Here is a 20,300-nt window from a genome sequence, read left to right on the forward strand (position 1 = left end):
AAGCTAAAGTTCCATTAGATTTAATCAGGTTCTAGAATTCTTTTTTATTTTTGAATTTTTGAAACTAAAATATCCAAGAGTTGGATTATAGACATTCCATTACGTATACCTCATTCTGAATCTCGGGAATCTTGTCTTGGCAATTCAGGAGAATTCTCATGGTATTATTTTTATTTGAAGAAAATCTTCAATTAAATTAATTTTGAATTAAATAAATTAAGAATGGAAAATATTTCACTTATTTTTTTGATTATTTTTCTCTCTCTTGTCGACTCTTAAGTTGAGCGGTAAGAGTTAAAGAAGGACAATCACTCATTCTTAAAACCAAAGAGTAGGGCAAAAAAAGAGGGTGGGGGAAGCTCTCCATTCCTGGTTCTGCTTCTCCCCGTTCAAGATTCGACATTCTTGGATTAGGCTTTACCCGTCTTCTATCTCTAAGCTTTAAGGCAGGGCAAAGATTGAGATGCCACTGAGTCAATTGATGTGACTTTCCCAGGTATTAGCTGAAAGGAGGCCCCTTCCAATTGTCCACTTTCGGCGTGGCACACGGATGGCAATTTTGCTAACCCTTATTTCCACAAAAGTCAGTCTCACAAAATTAATATTATAAATAAATAAATATATTTGTGTGTGTGTGTGTATATATATGCATACGTAAAATACATCCACAGATGTCATCCTCAAAGGTCTAAGATTTTATCTCTTGAGAAAGAGAAACAAGAATAGAATATTCCTCCCCAATCTGGGGTCACCCCCTTTCTGCGAAAAAAAAGGCCAAACAGCTCATCTCATTGCGGCGTTTGTCAGGCCATCAACAGGTGAAAATTCCATCGACAGTCATTGCATTTCACAAAGCAAAAGAAAACTTGCGAACCCGATTTTGATAGGAATGCCTATCTAGCTCCTGTCTCGGCCAAATTCTAATAAGAAACAGTCATAAATTTGAGTTAAGGTATATGGACCAAGTCTCGAAAAATCTTGTATTTAGTTTAGGCGTAGAGTTATGTTTATTATACATGCCGATCCCGCCTCGGTATTTCCATTTTGCTACTATTGATGGAAGCAATAAGCCTACTCTAAGAAGTAATACAAACTTTATGATGTAGCCATGCTGCGGGAAATTCTTGAACTTTTCTTCGACATTTAATGTGGTCTCTGAACTTTTATTTATTTATTTATTATTTTGTCCTTCAACTTTTCAAAATCGACTTAGTGTGAGCCTTCCATCAGCAAAACTAATATGTTAGGTGGTGTGGACAATTGCATCTCTAATCTGGACACTATGATTTACACGGAAAATTAAAGTCACGACTCTCTATATATAATGGAACAAACACTTTACTTTCGCCACTCATAGCTACTAGATGTGAACACCAGTCACAACCGTGGCCAACAAGCGTTGCTATTGCAGGTGAATACCCCACCGCCACTTAAAACTACTATCGCCATTGTAGATTTTTTTTTTTTGTTTACCTTCATATCCGTCACTTTGTTTCTCTCTCGGATCTAAGTCGTGACCTCAAATACGAGGCCGTAGCAACCTTAGATCGGAGGTCGGGACCATGGATCGACGGTTGCGACCTCTGAATTGGGGGTGCTCCTAAGATCTACAAGTGCGAGAAGGTGAATGGGAGTTATGGGCGAGACAAAGAGAGTTCAGTGATTTCAAGGAAGAAGAAGAAGAGGAATAAAAAAATAAATAAGAAAAGTATGACAATTACCGACTTGGCAATAACAAAATCATTCGAAGTCCAGTCATTTTCTTCGGCACACAAAATGCTGAGTTGGCGGTCTACCTAGGTGAAAAAGCTCATGATACGAGGAATACATAAACCGGAGTTTAGAAAAGTTCAGAACTAAATTGAATAGAAAAAAAAAATCAAGGGCGACATTGACTACTGAGCAAAATTTAGAGACTATTCACGTGATTTTCTTCTTTTAGGAATTCATAAGGAAAAAAATAGGAGAGAGAGAGAGAGAGAGAGAGAGAGTTGGGAGTTTATGGCATGCATGATTTATGGCCGGTGACCGACTACTTTCCCACTCCTTCCCTCACAAAGCGGAAACACCTTAGACATCTTCTTCCCTCCTTCCCCAAAGAAAAAGTTGTTGTCTTTTTTTGCTTCCCTTTTCTTTTTCCAAACATCAAATCAGTAATTTCCGACAACAAATGCATAATGCTTGGGAAATTAAAAAAAAACCAGGTAAGCATTTTTCTTTCTCAAAGAGGCAAGAACGAGATAAACAAAATCCACCGATACCTTTTATTTTCAACAGCAACACGATTTTTACATTTTCACCACGCCGAATAAAGAAAAATTCACCAGAAAATTTGGGCTCTCCTCACCATTCTTCCGTATTTATCGTTTCTTTCTTCAACCCATTTTCGCACTCGCAATACCCAAATCACACCATCGATCTCAAACTTAAATATGTCACCTCTCGGTTGCTTAGTTACAACGAGAAATTCAGTAGATTATCGAAAGGAAATGTCCAAAAAGAGAATCCCTTTTAGATTTTTACAAAGTGTCCGTTTTTCACCCCCCACCCAAAAACAAATAAAAGATAATTAAACGATGGAATCAAATGGGGGGTAGCAGTACCAATTTGTCAGCATTATCATCGGTGCTTAATTAAGTTAACCCACCAAAAATTAACAACTTTAATTAATCAAAACGAAGAAAAGCAGGGAGTTTTACAGTTCATTTGAGCTCTGCGGACTGTTGGCTTTTGTTGCCGTTAGTGATTGGCACGCCTGGCACTCATCATCATCATCATTCCCTCCAACCTCTTCCTCTCCCTCTCTCTCTCTCTCTCTCTCTCTAGCTTTTCGCTTTTCTCTCTCTGAACCGCCTCCTTCAAATTGCTCATTTTGTTTATTGTATTTTTTTTTGCCCTTTTTCTTCCGATTCTTCCTTCTTTAGCCCCACTCTGCTCTGTTCCTCAATCGCCTTTTCTCCCTCTCGCTCGCTTCTCGACTTTTCTCTCGTTTCAAGAGAAGTTCTTTTTTTTTTTTTCCCCTCGACCCTTCGATTTGTTTGCCTTCCTTTGGTCGTAATTCGGTCGATTAGATTGGATCGACGCAATCCGACTCGAGATTATCCGACCCAAGTCCTGGTAAGCTCGTTTCCAGCTTCGTTTCTGGGGTAATTGGGTGCTCCGATGTTTAAATGCGCCAACTTGACGGTCGTTAATTGTTGTCTCGACGAGCTGAAATTCTGATTATTTTATTTTGTTTTTCGGGTTTCCGAGTTATTGGTTCCAGCGTGAAATGATTGTTTTGTGTGATCTGCGTTGGTGGTTGTGTTGTTGTTGTTTTTTTTTTTTAATTGTTTCGCCTCCTGATTTGCACGGAAAATCTGATAGAATGTTGGTGCGAATTACGATAATAATTACAGCTTGCTTGTTCTTAATGGGTTCGACGATGGGTATGATCTTGGGAGCTCAAGAGAGATATGTAGCGGAAAAAAACTTCCAAAAGTTGAGGCCTTGGAGATCAATGCGCGGTTTTGAAATGCTGTACATTGGACAATGTCTCTGGATTTTCATCAATTTCTTCCGATTTAAAGTTTCGAGCTTCCTGCTCGCCCAATGAATGCTTCAGCAATCTGAGAGTATTTTCTTTTGCAGCAACTAGCTCACCCCTTATCTGTAGCTGCTCGCGATTTATTTCTCTTTACTCCTTTTCCCATGCTCTGGAAATTTGTTTCGATCGTTTGTCTTTCTTATTTTCTTTCTTTCTGAGTTTTTTTTTATTTTTATATTTTGACACCTCTAATATCAATTTCTGATGGATAAGCTCCTTAAGATGTGAGATGTTGCCAGCCAAAATAATGTTCATTGTGGCCTTATTGGAAGGGTAAGCATAAATGCAACGGGCGTGTGCTTTGCCTTTGGTGATATCGAGACTAATCCACTCTTATATGATGATGCTGAAGACTCGAGATCCTCTACTAATCTGGCCTCGGAAGTATACCTCACAAAAGCATAACTGGAAATACAACTGATATTCATACTAATCCACTTTTATATTATGGTGTTGAAGGCTTCACATCGTCTCCCAATCAAGCCTCTGAAATTTATGCCCTGTTAGATAACTAATACTAAAGATACACACGATAAGGAAGAATACGACAACTTAACTCAGAAGTTAGGAGTTAGAGAAAAGCACGAATATAGGATGTGATTTTCTTTCTATTTCTCTTTCGCTGCAAATATTTGCCATCTTCTCCAGCTGTGTTTCCCAGATACTAGGTTGCCTGCTCAATGCTGTATATATGTTTCCCCTCTATGAGTAGAGGGGAAGACCACTTTGTCGTTGGCACTTGATTGTACCTGAGAAAAACAAGAAAATGAGTTGAATTGTGTTTCCGATTTACCTGGGGAAGTTGTTATCAGGATGCTGTTTTAACCTGGGAAATCTGATTCAGGGTGCAATTGAGAAGTTGAAGCTAGGTCTGTGATGTACTTGATACCCTCTTTGATATGTCTAGCTAGCCCTGGTTTTTTCCACTTCAAATTAGGATAAGCATTTCTCCTAGTTAGTGGAACAACAACGTGATAGCAAGAGTATGAAAACTGTACATATATTATTGGCAATCACGGTCATGCATTATCTAGTGGGTATTTTATATTGCAAATTCAAATGAAGAGATTTTTGTTCTGACTTCTGACATTTGCAAATGCCAGTGCTAGTGAAGCGACTTAATATTCTACTAAATTAGTTTCTATTCCTATGATTGAGTTTCCACACGGATTTCTGCTTACAGTTTCCGTCATGACGCAACCATTCATCTTGCTTTCCCTATTTATCTTCCTTTTTCCTCACAGAATTTGTACTGCTTTCAATAATGTTCTTGTCAATTTCATCTCATGTCATTTGACTAGTGAAAAAATGTAATGATGTCGCAGGTACCTCTTCCTTAATTTAAGTAAACTAGCATCAGACATATATTGTTAAAGCTGCAGAGAAAGCATGTCTGTTTCCATGAGAGATTTGGATCCAGCTTTCCAGGGAGCTGGACAAAAGGCGTATCCTCTTTATGTCTGAATAGTTACTGCGTTTGTATATTACAATGCTTTGCAAAAAAAACTACCAAGATGAAGCGGCATCTTGCAATTTCTCTGGTCCATCTATGTACAATTCAAAATGAAAGTATATTGGCAAGCAGAGCTGCTGTAGCAGCTCTACCCTTCACTACGTTCTTTGTTTCTGTTCGAATTACCATCTAAGCATCATTCATGTAGGATTCTCCTTAACCATTCGTAGTGGAATTGAAATATGGCGAATTGAAAACTTTCATCCCGTTCTGGTCCCTCAATCATCTCACGGAAAATTCTTCACTGGGGATTCCTATGTGATTTTGAAGGTAAATTTTTCGGTTTCAATTGTTTCATCTCTGGCATCTTTTGTACTATGTATCTGACATAAGGAATATGCTCGACTATTACACTACTAGACTTTTCACTTTTGCAGGATCCATTACTAAGATAAAGTTCATATCCAATCATGAAAAGGATTCCCTTTTCCTTTTAAATCCAATTCCATGGTGAACTGAACGAGGCATAAATATGGAAAAAAAGAAGAAGCTAAGATGAATTAGATATATTCTTAACTTTGCTATTTTATTATGTTGAATGTCATTGAGTAAAATAATACATTTTATCTGGTTTTAAAGATTGCGTCTCAATACCTGCAGACTACTGCATTGAAGAATGGTGCCTTGCGTCATGACATTCATTATTGGCTGGGCAAGGATACGACTCAGGTTGGTTTCTCACTGCTTTGTTCGTCTATAATAGCATTTAATATGTTTTCATCAGTAACACCGGCTTTATTTTATTTGTAGGATGAATCTGGTACTGCAGCCATAAAGACCGTAGAATTAGATGCAGCCCTTGGAGGACGTGCTGTTCAGTATCGTGAAGTACAGGGTCATGAAACAGAGAGATTCTTATCATATTTTAAGCCATGTATAATCCCGCAGGAAGGTGGAGTTGCAACTGGGTTCAAACATGCTGAGGCGGAAGAACATAAGACACGCTTGTTTGTCTGCAGGGGAAAGCATGTCGTTCATGTAAAAGAGGCAAGTGCTCAGACTTAGAAGTCATGATTGAAGATTGTGCTTTTAAATTGACCGCATACATGTTTTTTTTTTTGCTGAGTATGTTATGTTACTGACAGGTTCCTTTTGCTCGATCTTCGCTCAATCATGATGACATTTTTATTCTGGATACCGAGTCTAAGATTTTCCAATTTAATGGTTCAAATTCATCCATCCAAGAAAGAGCAAAAGCTCTTGAAGTCGTCCAATACATCAAAGATACATATCACCATGGAAAATGTGACATAGCAGCCATTGGTAAGTGAACTAATAGATTAACAATCAGGTGACCAAGAACAACAATGTACACAAGTCTTACAAATATTATGAACAGAGGATGGAAAATTGATGGCGGATTCTGAGACTGGTGAGTTTTGGGGATTTTTTGGTGGCTTTGCCCCTCTTCCGAGAAAAACGGCTTCCGAAGAGGACAAGAATATTGGCATTTATCCTACCAAGCTACTTCGGTATGTAGTCAATTCTTAGCCTGCACACCTAAGGTTACATATCTTCGATCTCTGTTAGTCTGGTGTTTCTCTTGAAAACAGAATGCTAAATGTGCTTTTGTATTTGTTTGTGGACATTAATTCACTGTAAAAAACGAAGCATATTTGGAACTACCAACTGCAATTCCAATTCTGTTGCAGTTTCTGTTTTCCTTTTTCTCCCTTTTTGTTTTCACTAATTCCAATTATCTCTTTTACAAGTGTGGAGAAGGGCCAGATTGAAACTATTGGGGATGAGTCTTTGACAAGGGATTTATTGGATACGAACAAATGCTATCTTCTGGATTGCGGGGCGGAAGTGTTTGTGTGGATGGGGAGAAGCACGTCTCTTGATGACAGGAAGAGTGCGAGTTCTGCTGCTGAGGTAAAACAATATAGCTACTTATCAGGCATATATTTTGACTGCTATGTGTCTCTCATTCCTCTTTCGCCATTGTTCAACAAATGAAACAGGAGTTAATCCACAGTCCTGACCGGCCACAATCTCGTATAATCCGTCTAATTGAGGGATTCGAGACTGTGGTATTTCGTTCGAAGTTTGATTCCTGGCCTCAGACAACTGATGTAGCGGTGACTGAGGATGGGAGAGGCAAAGTTGCAGGTTACACGCATTTCGGATTTTGACACTTTTTGAAATGTCTTGATTTCCAACCTCCGGTCTATTACATAAATCCTTCTTAGCTATTACTCTTGTTGCTGCTGTTTCCGCTACTTATTCCCTGTATGCCATTTCTTTTTCATTTGTAGCACTTCTGAAACGCCAAGGACTAAATGTAAAGGGTCTCATGAAAGCTTCTCCCATTAAAGAAGAACCTCAACCGTATATTGATTGCTCTGGGCATTTACAGGTTCTATATGCACGTCCGAGCTGAATATATCTGCACAATTTGCTTTGTCAGTTGTCTTTTTGTATTTCAGGGGTAGGTGAGATGGTCGTTCAGTGTTCCGGACTATAATATCATGATATCTCAACATTGTTTATGCAGGTTTGGCGTGTAAATGGTCAGGAGAAGATTCTTCTTCAATCTGCAGATCAGTCAAAATTTTACAGTGGGGATTGCTATATCTATCAATATTCTTATCCAGGAGATGATAAGGAAGAGTATCTCATTGGAACATGGTTTGGGAAGAAGAGCGTTGAGGTGAGATAATTCAGATTATTCATTCTCGTTTTCATAACTGCCGAGCAATTTATTACGTGTGATGTCTAATAATTGCAATACTGGTAGCACAATACTTTTTGTGAGAATGACATGTTTTTTTCCCAATTTTACTGGCGAGAGTGTTTCCAAGAGAGCATGTTCGTTGGAGGGCCTTAAACTAGGGTGGACATTACTCGAAAATAGATCCTAAAATCAGAAAACATAAGTTTTGTAGAGGTTACTTGATTATTAGCAGGTTTCTGTGCACAGATGCCCAGAAAAATGAACCACTGACCATTTTGTTTCACTAAAGCAATACTCCAGAATTGTCTCGCCATATTGATGGTTAGAATCCTTATAGATTGCTTCCTGGAAGGCACTGGTTGTTTGCAATGGGGATGCTGCTTCTTAGGAGAAGTGATTAATTTGCATTTTTTAATGTATATTGAAGGACAGATGGTTGTAGCTTGAAGTTACTATTGATAAAAAATTATCTGGGTTTCAGTCAAGTCTTCCGTTAAGACATTGTTATACTAGAATCCACCGTGGACAGTTCAATTTAATCTCTATGGTATTAGTAGTGTGGTCAGTAAACTAGTTTGTTGCAGTGACCTGGTAAGGTTATTCTAATAAACAATCAGGATTTGATGCTTAGCTTGCATGATACAGATTCATAGGGATGCTCTAGAACCTATACCTCCCTATTTGCCAAGGAAATTGGAGTTGACACAGGAACTATCATCCCACTAACATGGGAGTTCGGAACAGTATGGTGTTGCTTCCAGCCACTGCTGTTCTGGTATTCTATTGTTGAAAGGAAAATGTTAAAGAGTGCTCCCGAGACACTTGTTAAGGGTAGTAATATGGGCACTATTTCGAATTTACTACATTCTTGAAATATGTTTCTTTCAATTTTCAAAACATATCGGTCTGTGTTTTCACTGACATTAGTGGGTCTTAACTCGTGTCCCAGGGGCACTTGTTAACTAGACCCTTGATGAAATACTTCCATGTAACTCATGGTTTATACATTTCCTGTATTTTACCTTTTCAATGCTCGTCGATGATCCAACATTCTTGAATTTGCAGCATCTTAAGTTTATCACATACTGAATTACTTTTATTGTTGCTAGACTAGAATCTGAGTTTTATTCGTCTTCTCTAAATGCTATGAACGACAAAGAACCTCGTCAAATGCGTTGCCTGTATGCGTGCATGTATGAATAAAGGGCTGCAGTTGGTGTACTACATAGTGCTGATATTGGGCAAACACATATGCATGCAAGGTCTCTGTATTGTGTTGGTAACTTTGTTTTCGTCGTGAATGAAAGCAGGAAGAGAGAGCGTCTGCTCTTTCACAGGTTAGCAAGATGATTGAGTCTTTGAAGTTTCTCCCTGTCCAGGTTGGTTCTCTCATACTGTGATTGCTTTTGCTCTCGTCATCTGATGTTATAGTTTACTTCTAGTTTGGATTATTAACATCTGTGATAACACATTTTAGGCTCGCATATATGAAGGAAATGAACCGATTCAATTCTTCTCAATCTTTCAGAGCTTCATTGTTTTCAAGGTATGTGGGCAATAACCGTAGATTATTTTTTATACAATATTTTGGTAGGTGATAAAATTTTCATGCACTTCCATTGCCGTAATATTCAGGGTGGCTTGGGTGAAGGGTATAAGAGCTACATAGCAGAGAACGATATCCCAGATGAGACATATAATGAGGATGGCGTGGCATTATTTAGAGTCCAGGGATCTGGACCTGATAATATGCAAGCAATTCAAGTGGAACCAGTATGTCATGTTTTCAGTTTTTATTATTTTGTAGAAACATGTATTTCATGTTCGCCGCACAAAACTCACAGCATGTCATGTTTTGGTTCTCTGCTGATGGAATTTTCCTCTTTCACTTTATGCAATTAATGAATCAGGTTGCATCATCTTTGAACTCCTCATACTGTTACATCTTGCATAGTGGCTCCTCCGTCCTTACGTGGTATGGGAACCTCACAACCTCAGAGAATCAGGAACTTGTTGAGAGGCAGCTGGATCTGATAAAGGTCTGATAATAGTAAAAATTTCTGTAGTTTCAGCTTTCATGAGTATACTATGATTTACAAGATGGGCAGTCTCCCTTGAAGACAAATAACCTGTCAAACTCAGTTTTCGTATTTTTGAACGTCTCCCCATGCAGTTGCTTTCTGGTTTTATCTGAAGCTTGCTATTATTCTGAGAGGTAGCTTCTTCTTAACTTTGTAAATGGGTCTTAATTGTATTCAGCCAAATGTGCAATGTAAAACACAAAAGGAAGGTGCTGAATCTGACAACTTTTGGGAGTTATTGGGAGGAAAAGCGGAATATTCCAGCCACAAGATAGCACGAGATTCTGAGAGTGATCCTCACCTCTTTTCTTGCATCTTTACGGCAGGTAACGATAAGGTGCTTTTGAATATTTGTTTACTTTCTACTCCTTTCATCTCTTTCTTTGTTTTGATGTAACAACTCATCTATCTTTTCTTCCATGTTTCGTCCCATAAAAAAAAAAATGGTCGCTGATTTGCAGGAAATCTGAAGGTGTGTAGAATAATTTCCCTGTTGATCATAAGCATTCATTCCAACTCTTGCCTCTATTCTGCTGTATCATAAAACTGAATCCTCTTGGAGTATTCTCATCGTTTTATTAACGTCTTCCTGTGTTTTCAAGTGCTGCGCTTAAAGATGCTTGCATATATTCTTACCTGTAGCACTTTCATGTTATTGAGGTTCTTACTTATACAGCCATTCTGATATTGTCATTCCAGGAGACAGAAATACACAATTTTAGTCAGGATGATTTGATGACCGAAGATATATTTATCCTGGATTGTCACTCAGCAATCTTTGTCTGGGTGGGACAAGAAGTTGACTCCAAGATGAAAATGCATGCTTTAACCATTGGAGAGGTATGGTTCAGCTTGAGGCATAAAGGTGGCATGGTATTTCGATTTCCATGTATTTTTACATGATGTCCCACTCAAGTGTGTAGGTCCATAATTGAAAGTCTTTGCTGCATGGGCAATTTTTGAGTTGTAAATTAAATATCATTGTTTATGGTTCCTATAAGATGATGGACACCAACTTTGCAATTTGCAGAAATTTCTTGAGCATGACTTTCTTCTTGAGAAACTATCTCGTGAAGCTCCAATATATGTCATCATGGAGGGAAGTGAACCACCTTTCTTCACTCGCTTCTTCTCTTGGGACTCCGCAAAATCTGCTGTAAGTAATTGTAATCATTATACGTCTGAATTTTTGCTGTCCAGGAATTCTGATTGATTTTGTTTTTTCCTGGTGCAGATGCATGGGAACTCATTCCAAAGGAAGCTTACAATTGTTAAACATGGTGGTACACCAACTATTGATGTAAGACTTACATACTGTGAAGCTTCTTAACACCTGTTTGAATGATTGTTAGCTCCTTTGTTGTGTCAACGACTCCTAATTATTGATATCTCGACTCTTTAAGGAACTTCCATAATTCCTTTCGACTTTAGCTCTTAACAAGCATATATATTAAGAACTGATTTCTGAAGTGGCTATGAACTTCCTAAAGTTGATAACGAAATGTGGCGGTTATTCCACTTTCTAATAGTCAAAGCACATGAAGATGCACTTTTCTTGTTGATATATGTGCTGCTTGATGGATAACTACCAGCTCACACCTCCAGATAGATTGTTCTCTGTTTGTGGTCAATTTGATTTAATGCATATTGCATGATCAGAAACCCAAGCGTAGAACGCCTGCTTCCTATGGAGGAAGATCTAGTGTACCGGACAAAAATCAGAGGTCAAGAAGCATGTCTTTTAGCCCAGACCGTGTTCGTGTGAGGGGCAGGTCTCCTGCTTTCAATGCACTGGCTGCTAATTTTGAGAACCCCAATGCAAGAAATCTTTCAACTCCACCACCTGTTGTCAGGAAGATCTTTCCAAAGTCTGTCACCCCTGATTCAGCGAAACTGGCTTCCAAATCTGCAGCTATAGCAGCTATCACTTCCACTTTTGAGAGATCACCACCAACACGAGAAGTCATCATACCCAAATCCATCAAAGGTACTTAATGACTTGTTAATTAATGCTGAGGGAAACACACCAACAAGCGACTATTGTTTCTGTGGAGTTTTATCTGATCATTTTGTTTTATGGCGCAGCGAGTCCTGAGGCACCCAAACAGAATTCAGAGCCAAATAACAAAGAGAACTCCATGAGCAGCCGAATAGGATCCCTGACTATTGAAGAAGATGTGAAAGAGGGTGAAACTGAGGATGAGGATGTTCCAATCCACCCATACGATCGCCTTAAGACAACATCAACAGATCCCGTGGCAGAAATTGATGTTACCAAACGAGAGGTAGTGGCTTGATCTGGATTCACTACTTTATATCTGATACACCTGTTCAACCGTGTTCTGAGACCATCTTTGCATGAAATGTCGCAGATTTATTTGTCATCAGCAGAGTTCAGAGAGAAATTTGGGATGACAAAGGATGCTTTCTATAAGTTGCCCAAATGGAGACAGAACAAGCTCAAAATGGCACTTCATTTGTTTTGAGTCTGTTTTGATAGCTCTATTTATTCTTTTGCTTTCTCCATTAGGGCGTGGCGAGCAGAAGGAAGCTTTCCTGGATATCTGTAATTGATACTTTCCTTGTCTCAGCTTCTTCAATATTACTTTACCTAACTTCATTGGGTATTGTCTAACCGCCAACCGTGTTACTTTTCATTGTGCAGTTGGTGCATTTGGAACTACCCGAGTCAAAGGGACAGAAATGTGCTTTTTTTTTTCAGATGCTTCAGCTCCCAAGGAACTATTTTTGGCATTTTATGGACAAATCAGATCTTTTTCTTTTTTGGGTTTGTCCGGGTGTTGAGAAGTATTTATTCTTTTCGGTTCTCTTTTTGTTTGTTGAGTTAGTTGCTTGGTATTCTTTATTCCCAGAGGCGTGTTGTGAGGTTGCAATTTTGTTGATTCCCTTTCTCTTTCGGTTTTGCTGAGAAAATTCCCTTTTGGTGGCCAGATTAGGAGGTTTGTGGGACTACTCAAAGAGTGTAGTCTGTCTGAAGATATAAGCGTGTACAGCAGTGTAAAATCAGCTTACATGGTCAATTTGCTCTTGTAATAAAGGTGTGAGTTGTGTCCTCTATCATCATTGTCTTCGCACTTACGTAACGAATTTTTGGGGGAAACCAATCTGAACTGCTATTCTTTACATGTGATGCGAGCGCAAGATTACACTTAACGATCTTCGTTCCTGAACTTGAATTCCCTAAATTTTCTTGTCTTTGGCCATTTTTCTTTTCTGGATATCTATGTAATGTCGGAAAGGTATGAGATCGTTTATTAGAGGTTATCTAGTATCCTTATGCGCTAAGAAGTCCCACTGGAGTTGGATCTGTAGCGGCACCCTTTTGTTTCAGCTTATTGAAGGTTAAAGCTGAACTTTTATGAAGGTTTACAGGGCCAATATGGCTGGCATTTCCAGTACTTTTGCTATCAATTCTAGTTCAAAGAGGACAAAATGAGATTACCTTTTCTAGTCATCTCTTTTTCAGCTTATTGAAAGAGCATTCCAACCACTGGGGGTTTGCCCCAGTGGCCGGCGGTCACTCTTCTTACTTGGAAAGTGGGAGGTGGAGGGTTCGAATTTTTACATTCGGGAAAAATTGGGATGGGAATCCATGAGGAGAGAGTAGGATTTCGTAATCTGCGCATACACATAGCACACACGATGGCTCGTAAAATAGAATAGAATAGAGAGCTCAGTAAAAAAAAAAAGAAAAAGAAAGAAAGAGCATTCCCAAAGGGGCAAAAAAAGGAGGGAAAAAAACGGAAAGAAAGAAAAGGAAAGGAAGACACCAACCATGTCTGAGAATGGTATCTTGCTAGTTGAAAACCTGGAAGAAAGTCTCAAAAAAGTTCATATTTTTAACGTTGTGTCAAGAGTGTATGGTGAGTTCATATGTGTTCTCCCCACACAAATTGGCAGACCATGAACCAAAAGTGTTTGCCTACCTGGATCTAAATATCTGGATATAGACACACCCCGATGTCTTCTTTCGGACAATGGGATCGCATCCTTCGGGGTGACCGGTCATTCCTTTACCCTCCTCGGAGAGCGAATTGGTTATCGGGGCAGTCGGGTGTGTACCGGAAGCTATTCCCCGTAAATAATATCCCCGAGTTATTTCGCGGAAGCGCCGGCGCGGGACGATCCAATTCAGCAACCTGTGTTTCCAAGGGGTGGGAATTTCTCCGAGTCTAGTTTTCTAGTGAGGCAATAATGTGATCTTTCCGTTTCAGCAACTGACTTTATGCGGATTCTGTTTGACCGGTATATTACTCACTAGTCATTGGCACGGTGGCAGTGCCGGTAAATATGCAACTTTCCAAAATATGAAAATTCTATTTATTTTATTTTTATTTTATTTTATTATGGAAGTGTGGGGGGAAAAAATTGGAGGCGACACAAGCGCATAAATAAAGATAACTAATCCAAACAGAAAAACAAACTCCGAATCTCTCTCTCTCTCTTCATTCTTTAGTGAGAGAGAGAGAGAGACGCTTCATCTGTGAAAGTGTGGAGCACCTGCTACAGAGAGCAGAAGCAGCGTTACTGTTTGTGAGAGAGAGAGAGAGAGAGAAAGAGAGAGAGAGGGGAAAGCGGGATTCTCGTACGGACTCGTACCACCGCCGTTGAAAGCTCGCCAAGGATAAGCACGCGACGTCTCCCGCAAGAATGTCCGCCGCCGACAAGGTCGCTCCGCCGCCTCTTCCCCCGGCGGAGCTCTGTACGGGCGTCCATGGTCTCCCCAAAGTCCTCCTCCGCGAGTCTCGCGGGAGCTCCGCTGAGGTAGTACTTCTCTCGGCGTTTCGTTTCGTTTTGTTTCCTTCCTTCCTTCCCTCCCTGTTCCCGCGGGTGCGAGCCGCGCCGGAGTCTTGAGTCTTGACTGGAGCTCCGGTTGATGGCTCGGCGCGCGTGCTGCTCTCGTGGCTCTTGATCTGGTCTCGCGAATCGGAGCGACCGATCTGCGTTGTCGCTGTTTTGGCGGCTTCAGGAGTTGAGTTGGCTGCTCGAGCATGGTTTTGAGGATTTAGAGTCGTCGATTGGGGTGAGGCCGACGAGAGACGTGCGTGCGATGATCCATGATTGGGGAGAACCGCTTGTGTATTGGTGTACGAACAAGCCGTGTCCTCGTCTTTTGGATATTTTACATCGTATACTTCAGGCTGATAATCACTACTCTTGGAGGACAGGGCGGTGTCGACCTTTCAACCTTTGATAGTGACATTGATGACTGGAGATGTCGCCATAAAGTACTATTAGGTGGATTTCGAGCAGTTAGATCTGCTTGTATGTGAAAGCAGTATTGTAGTTATTGGCAGTGTAAATGGTTTTTGTATCGAGAGATGTAAGAAGATAGCAGTTGCCTCGGACGCCTGTGGTTAGCCGATACAATCTTTTGTGAATGAGCTTCTACCAAACCACCGTTTGACTTGACATATCTTTTGTCTAATTTCGAGGGTTGCTTTTCGGGCTGGTCTTTTGGGATGATGAGTGGCGAGCGACCGTTCACCTATTTTTTCTCTGTGTCAAACTTTATGTCATTTTGAACAGGGATTCTTTATGCTTGTATGATATCACCCTGTACCTTTTTATCTCATTCACATCGTCTAAGACTGGGTCACTCACACTTTGTAGCTTCGGCTCAAAGAATTTTGAATTTGGACAATTTTAAGCCTTGTGGACAGTCTTCTGTCTACTTGTTCTTTCGTCATTTCAATGGGATTATGGACTACCCTGAATATGAAGAATGACAGTAATCGTTTTTCAGATTAGAGTTGATTTTCCAGAATAAACTATAGATTTGATTTTCTCATTCTAGACTCAAAAGAGAATCCATGAACCTTTATAAAGGCTATTAAAAAGGCTGATTGAAGTGTTTCCCAATGAAACTTTCAGTGCCCGCTGATTTGCTTGGAGGGTCTTCATCGTAAAACCCTGATGATTTAGCTTTCCACTCTCGTTTGGTTAATGAGATTTCTTTTTTAGATATGATTTGATAATGCTGTCATTTATTTCTTTTCCTTTCTGCGAAGTTTCCGGTTTTTTGTGCAAGGGTACATATTTACTCATGACAGGTGTTTTTTCTTTAGTAATTGTAATTTGTCCTCCTCCGTTCTGCTTCAGGTTTATCTTTACGGAGGCCAAGTGACATCTTGGAAGAACGATCATGGGGAGGAGTTGCTTTTTGTTAGTAGCAAGGTAAAAAGTGGTACTCAAATTTTATTTATTCATTATCATCATGCAGGAAAATGAGTCATGGAACTTGCTTATAGGTTGCTGATGAGGTGCATACAAAGTCATTTGGCATCTGTTTCTCTATGATATTGAATTTATTTGACCTGGACTCTTTGTCTGAAGGTCGTGAATATTTTATTGTGCTCCTATTTCAATTGCTTTTGGCAGAGACAAATTTTGAATACTTAAAAGTGCTGATGGTTCGCCATAAGTACATCAAATACTTGTGTTTTACTCTTCTCATACTTAACATTCGAGATGAAGATAACCTTTATCTTCTTTTATGGTCCCAATTATTATGCCCTCGGTTCAGAAAATTGGCTTTGCCCTCAGTTTGTTTGCATGTTTACATAAATGGATGTACCATTACATTTTGGTATCTTATTGATATTCTTTTCCATTGTTCTGAACCTCGTGTCATGTGTAATTTGCACCATGTACCTCAAATCTTCTCCGATTCTGTTATCATGCATGGTCCAATTCCACTTTGACTGAAACCCTTCAATTGAAACAGGCTATATTCAAGCCTCCCAAGGCAATTCGTGGAGGGATACCGATATGCTTTCCTCAGGTGCCTGGTTTTACAGAATATCCATTTCATAGTAACTTAATTTTAGGTTGTTTGTCTCAGGTGGAATATTTTTATATAATCTGCAGTTCGCGAACCATGGTTCTCTAGAGCAACATGGATTTGCGAGGAACAGATTCTGGAAAATTGATAATGACCCGGCTCCTCTTCCTACTAATTCCACTAGTAAGGCTTATGTGGATCTGATCTTCAAGCCATCAGATGAAGACCTTAAGATCTGGCCTCACAGGTAATTACAGGTCTCTACTGGTACTATGAAAATTCCAACGCAAATACAAATCTTATGCCAGAGAATATCAACAGGATCTGGAACAACATTCTTACATGTTCTTGCTGTTCCCGCTGTACCTAAAAAATTGATGTGTGGAAGGAGCATGAGCAAGTTTAAGAACCGGTTCCTCTCTGCGAAATATACGACTTTTTTCTCCCTACTAACCAGAAACTAGAAACAGGAAGAACTTGGAAGAAATTTGTGTTCCAAGTTCTGAAGACAAAAAGCATTCCATGCTCCTAGCTCCTTTGACACCATTCCACACTGCTGTGGATGGGATGTTTGAATTCAGACTTTGGGACCTTATTGATACTTTTCCTTGCATCCTTTTATCTTACTGATATCTACCTTATCATTCCTCTGAAATTTTCCTCTTTTTTCTCTCATGTTTAGTTTCGAGTTCCGTCTGAGAGTAGCCTTGGGGCCTGGTGGAGATCTGATGTTGACATCTCGCATCAGGAATACTGATGCAAAACCTTTCACATTCACCTTTGCCTACCACACCTATTTCTCTGTTTCTGATATAAGGTAATAGAAGAACTAGGATTTACTCTGCTTTCTATCTGGCATGTTAAATGAATCTTTTTCTGTTAGAATGGTTATTGTGCATGGAGTGAATTACCTTCTCCTTTCGTTAGATACTTATTGTTGATCCTTTCTTGTTGATAGGACTTAGTCAACAAATGTGTTCTTGGTGTCTTACTGAAATGTATGTTCAACTGATACTTGTAAGGACCCATTAGGACTATGCTAATATATTTCTACATGATTTATGAATGACAAGATAAAGTCTGTCACTGGTCAAGGCAAGGCTATGAAAATTGTCATTTAATCTGGAGGTTTTGGTAGACAGCAAACAGATGTAAAGTTTTCTATGGGTTGAACCTGCAGTGATTGAAGTTGTTAGTAGAAGGGGAAATTGATAGAACAGAAAAAAATTGTGAATATTGATAGGATTTGATAAGCCGCACCTGCATTTGCATGATGCACCAAGCAATGCCATGCTTTACAGCAAGTGGGGTTGGGGAAAAAGGTTTGGTGAGCGAATGTGGTTTTTCTAGATGAAATCAACTACATTACATTGATAATGGACTTAACGACTGCATTTCCTGCCCGGAAATCCTGACTTATGTGATGTTTCCCTAAAAAATTCGGCAAACATGCGGCAAGTTACATTCCTCGGTATCCTATTAGAAAATATTTTTTCCTGCTCTGAAGTAGCTTTTGAGATCGTTTCAGTATTTAGTAAAATGCAAATATGCTTCTTCATTGCCCTCATGCCAATTGATGGTTTGAAAGAATAAGGTGGTGGTTTTGGATCTTGATGTTAAGCAGTAGATAAATTCAGAAGAGGAGCCTTACCAATTGTTTATACCTGCAATCCTGTAGCCCCCATAATATACTCAGTGAGATGGATACTTACAACACAGAGACAGAGGGTTCAAGTGCAATTAGTGTGCTCCAGGCAACCATACTTCTCATTGTTAAGTCTACTTATCATTTCAATTGGTGATTTCGATGAGTCATAAATGCTTATTTACATATGTCATTAATTTAGTCAGCTCATTTGGAGTTATAGTCAGCAGATTGTCATATATTCTGTAGTTAAGTCAGCTCAAAATTTTTCTTCGGCAGTATTAATTGCTTTTAATACATCTGATTTATTTGTTCTCAGTGAAGTTCGAGTAGAAGGGTTGGAGACTCTTGATTATTTGGACAACTTGCAGAATAAGGAGCGTTTTACTGAGCAAGGGGATGCACTAACATTTGAATCAGAAGTCGGTTCAAAGTTCCACCTTTTTCTCTTTAGTCTGTTGTGATCTTCATGTTGTGGTTATTTATTGTGTTACTGGTTGGACAGGTGGACAAGGTATATCTCAGCACTCCTACAAAGATTGCCATTCTTGATCACGAAAAGAAGAGAACATTCGTGATACGGAAAGATGGACTACCAGATGCTGGTGAGATAAATCTGCTGGGTTATGGCTTTTGTTAAAAGTTGCATCACTTCACTGCTGGATCAATAAAATGTCTTAACTATCTTCTCTTGCATACAGTGGTTTGGAATCCCTGGGATAAGAAGGCAAAGGCCATGGCCGACTTTGGTGATGATGAATATAAGCATATGCTCTGCGTCGAGCCTGCTTCCATTGAAAAACCTATCACACTGAAACCAGGCGAGGAGTGGAGAGGGAGGCAGGAGCTTTCTGCTGTTCCTTCTAGTTATTGTAGTGGTCAACTGGACCCCCGGAAAGTTCTTCAGGGTTGCTGAATAACTCTCCTCACAATCTATACTGTGTACAGGTGATTCTTGGGAATGTCCCATTTATCTTTTTGTATGCTCTTAACAAACAAAATTGGTGACTTTTCAACGTAAGATTTCAACAACTAAAAGCATAAAGATGCACAATAGCAAGTACGCTGGCTCTATGTCGCTAGGGAACTACCGCAGACAATTTCATCTCTCGTAATCTTCTTTTGTTCCAACTTTTCAGATGATGATGGGATTAGATGTCTTGAGTTTTCATCAATTGCCTTTTGTTTTCTGGTCTTTTTCCACATGACGTGTCCATCTTAGAATGCACATACCAGTAAAGTGAATGGTTGACGTTTTCTCTTTCAAGTCAAAAGGTCTGACCAGAGTCCATTCTCTGAGGCAAATGTGTGTCTTCTGTCTGTTTTCCCCTGACCTTAAGTTTTGGAGGCTCTGCAGAACCTTGTTGCCCCCTAATTTAGTCTGAATTTGAACCTCCCTGTAGAGTATTGAGGCCAAGAAGTATGGATGAGTGGTCAATGGCTTACTATTGATTGTTGTGGACTTCCACCTAGTTTTGATTGATCAAATGGAGATTCAGTGTGGGGAACTGTTTTTGCTTCTGGAGATGTAGCTTAGGACTTTTATTTGCTTGCCCTTGAATCTACCAATCACACTTATCATGCATTGCAGGTTTTGTTGCAATTTCGGATGGATCGACAGTGAATCCTGGCCATCATTTTTTTGCCCCTCCCCTTGAATTTTTTCTGCATTGGGTGGAAGAATGGATTCATGAGTACATCGACTCCTCTAATGATGCCACTTTTGATGAGGAGATCCAAAATATGTCATAAAACTTTTGAGTAATGATACAGATATAGCCAGCCAGAATTAAACTATGGTTGTGGATGGGTTGATTTGCCGTCTGAGATTGATGCTGTATTGCACCTCTAGATTGGAAATGGTTCTGCTAAGTAGCAAATCTTACTCGAACATGTGATGGTAGTGAAAATCCTTTTAGTATGATATCTGCCTCATCCTCTGATGTATGTCATTTGGGCGGACTTACGGAGCTGAAGCTCATGAAACCCTTAT

At 39.6% G+C, this 20,300-nt stretch overlaps 3 protein-coding genes across 6 annotated transcripts in view; 2 read left to right on the plus strand and 1 right to left on the minus strand.

The window, feature by feature from the left end:
* LOC115744625 (mitochondrial outer membrane import complex protein METAXIN) overlaps nucleotides 1–1,990 on the minus strand; it is a 31,284-nt gene extending 29,294 nt beyond the window's left edge. The window contains exon 1 of the mRNA XM_048278212.1: nucleotides 1,964–1,990. The gene's annotated coding sequence lies outside the window, so the exon portion shown is untranslated. The remainder of the gene's footprint in view (nucleotides 1–1,963) is intronic.
* Nucleotides 1,972–20,233, plus strand: LOC115744627 (putative glucose-6-phosphate 1-epimerase). 3 transcript variants are annotated; one of them, XM_030679898.2, is made up of 10 exons: nucleotides 1,972–1,991; nucleotides 14,415–14,642; nucleotides 15,981–16,055; nucleotides 16,606–16,662; nucleotides 16,749–16,909; nucleotides 17,345–17,479; nucleotides 18,627–18,729; nucleotides 18,813–18,912; nucleotides 19,009–19,255; nucleotides 19,899–20,233. In XM_030679898.2, the coding sequence occupies exons 2-9, from the start codon at nucleotides 14,529–14,531 to the stop codon at nucleotides 19,221–19,223; spliced, it is 960 nt and encodes a 319-aa protein (XP_030535758.1). In that variant the 5' UTR covers nucleotides 1,972–1,991; nucleotides 14,415–14,528; the 3' UTR covers nucleotides 19,224–19,255; nucleotides 19,899–20,233. The 3 variants fall into 3 exon arrangements, with proteins under 3 accessions (XP_030535758.1, XP_048134171.1, XP_048134170.1); XM_048278213.1 differs by lacking the exon at nucleotides 1,972–1,991 and adding an exon at nucleotides 14,335–14,352 and having other exon boundaries at nucleotides 14,417–14,642; XM_048278214.1 differs by lacking the exons at nucleotides 1,972–1,991; nucleotides 17,345–17,479 and having other exon boundaries at nucleotides 14,329–14,642.
* LOC115744624 (villin-4) lies at nucleotides 2,765–12,934 on the plus strand. Of its 2 annotated transcripts, none has more exons than XM_030679894.2 (24): nucleotides 2,765–3,117; nucleotides 4,912–5,031; nucleotides 5,270–5,369; nucleotides 5,700–5,768; nucleotides 5,850–6,086; nucleotides 6,185–6,362; nucleotides 6,439–6,571; nucleotides 6,812–6,974; nucleotides 7,064–7,211; nucleotides 7,358–7,458; nucleotides 7,597–7,752; nucleotides 9,087–9,155; nucleotides 9,254–9,322; nucleotides 9,412–9,549; nucleotides 9,687–9,815; nucleotides 10,036–10,183; nucleotides 10,319–10,329; nucleotides 10,557–10,697; nucleotides 10,888–11,013; nucleotides 11,092–11,157; nucleotides 11,517–11,844; nucleotides 11,943–12,142; nucleotides 12,230–12,423; nucleotides 12,523–12,934. In XM_030679894.2, the coding sequence occupies exons 2-23, from the start codon at nucleotides 4,976–4,978 to the stop codon at nucleotides 12,341–12,343; spliced, it is 2,880 nt and encodes a 959-aa protein (XP_030535754.1). In that variant the 5' UTR covers nucleotides 2,765–3,117; nucleotides 4,912–4,975; the 3' UTR covers nucleotides 12,344–12,423; nucleotides 12,523–12,934. The 2 variants fall into 2 exon arrangements, with proteins under 2 accessions (XP_030535754.1, XP_030535755.1); XM_030679895.2 differs by having other exon boundaries at nucleotides 12,526–12,934.
* Nucleotides 20,234–20,300: the final 67 nt, after the last annotated feature.

Source organism: Rhodamnia argentea, chromosome 4, assembly GCF_020921035.1.
Source record: "Rhodamnia argentea isolate NSW1041297 chromosome 4, ASM2092103v1, whole genome shotgun sequence".
Taxonomy (NCBI): Eukaryota; Viridiplantae; Streptophyta; class Magnoliopsida; order Myrtales; family Myrtaceae; genus Rhodamnia; species Rhodamnia argentea.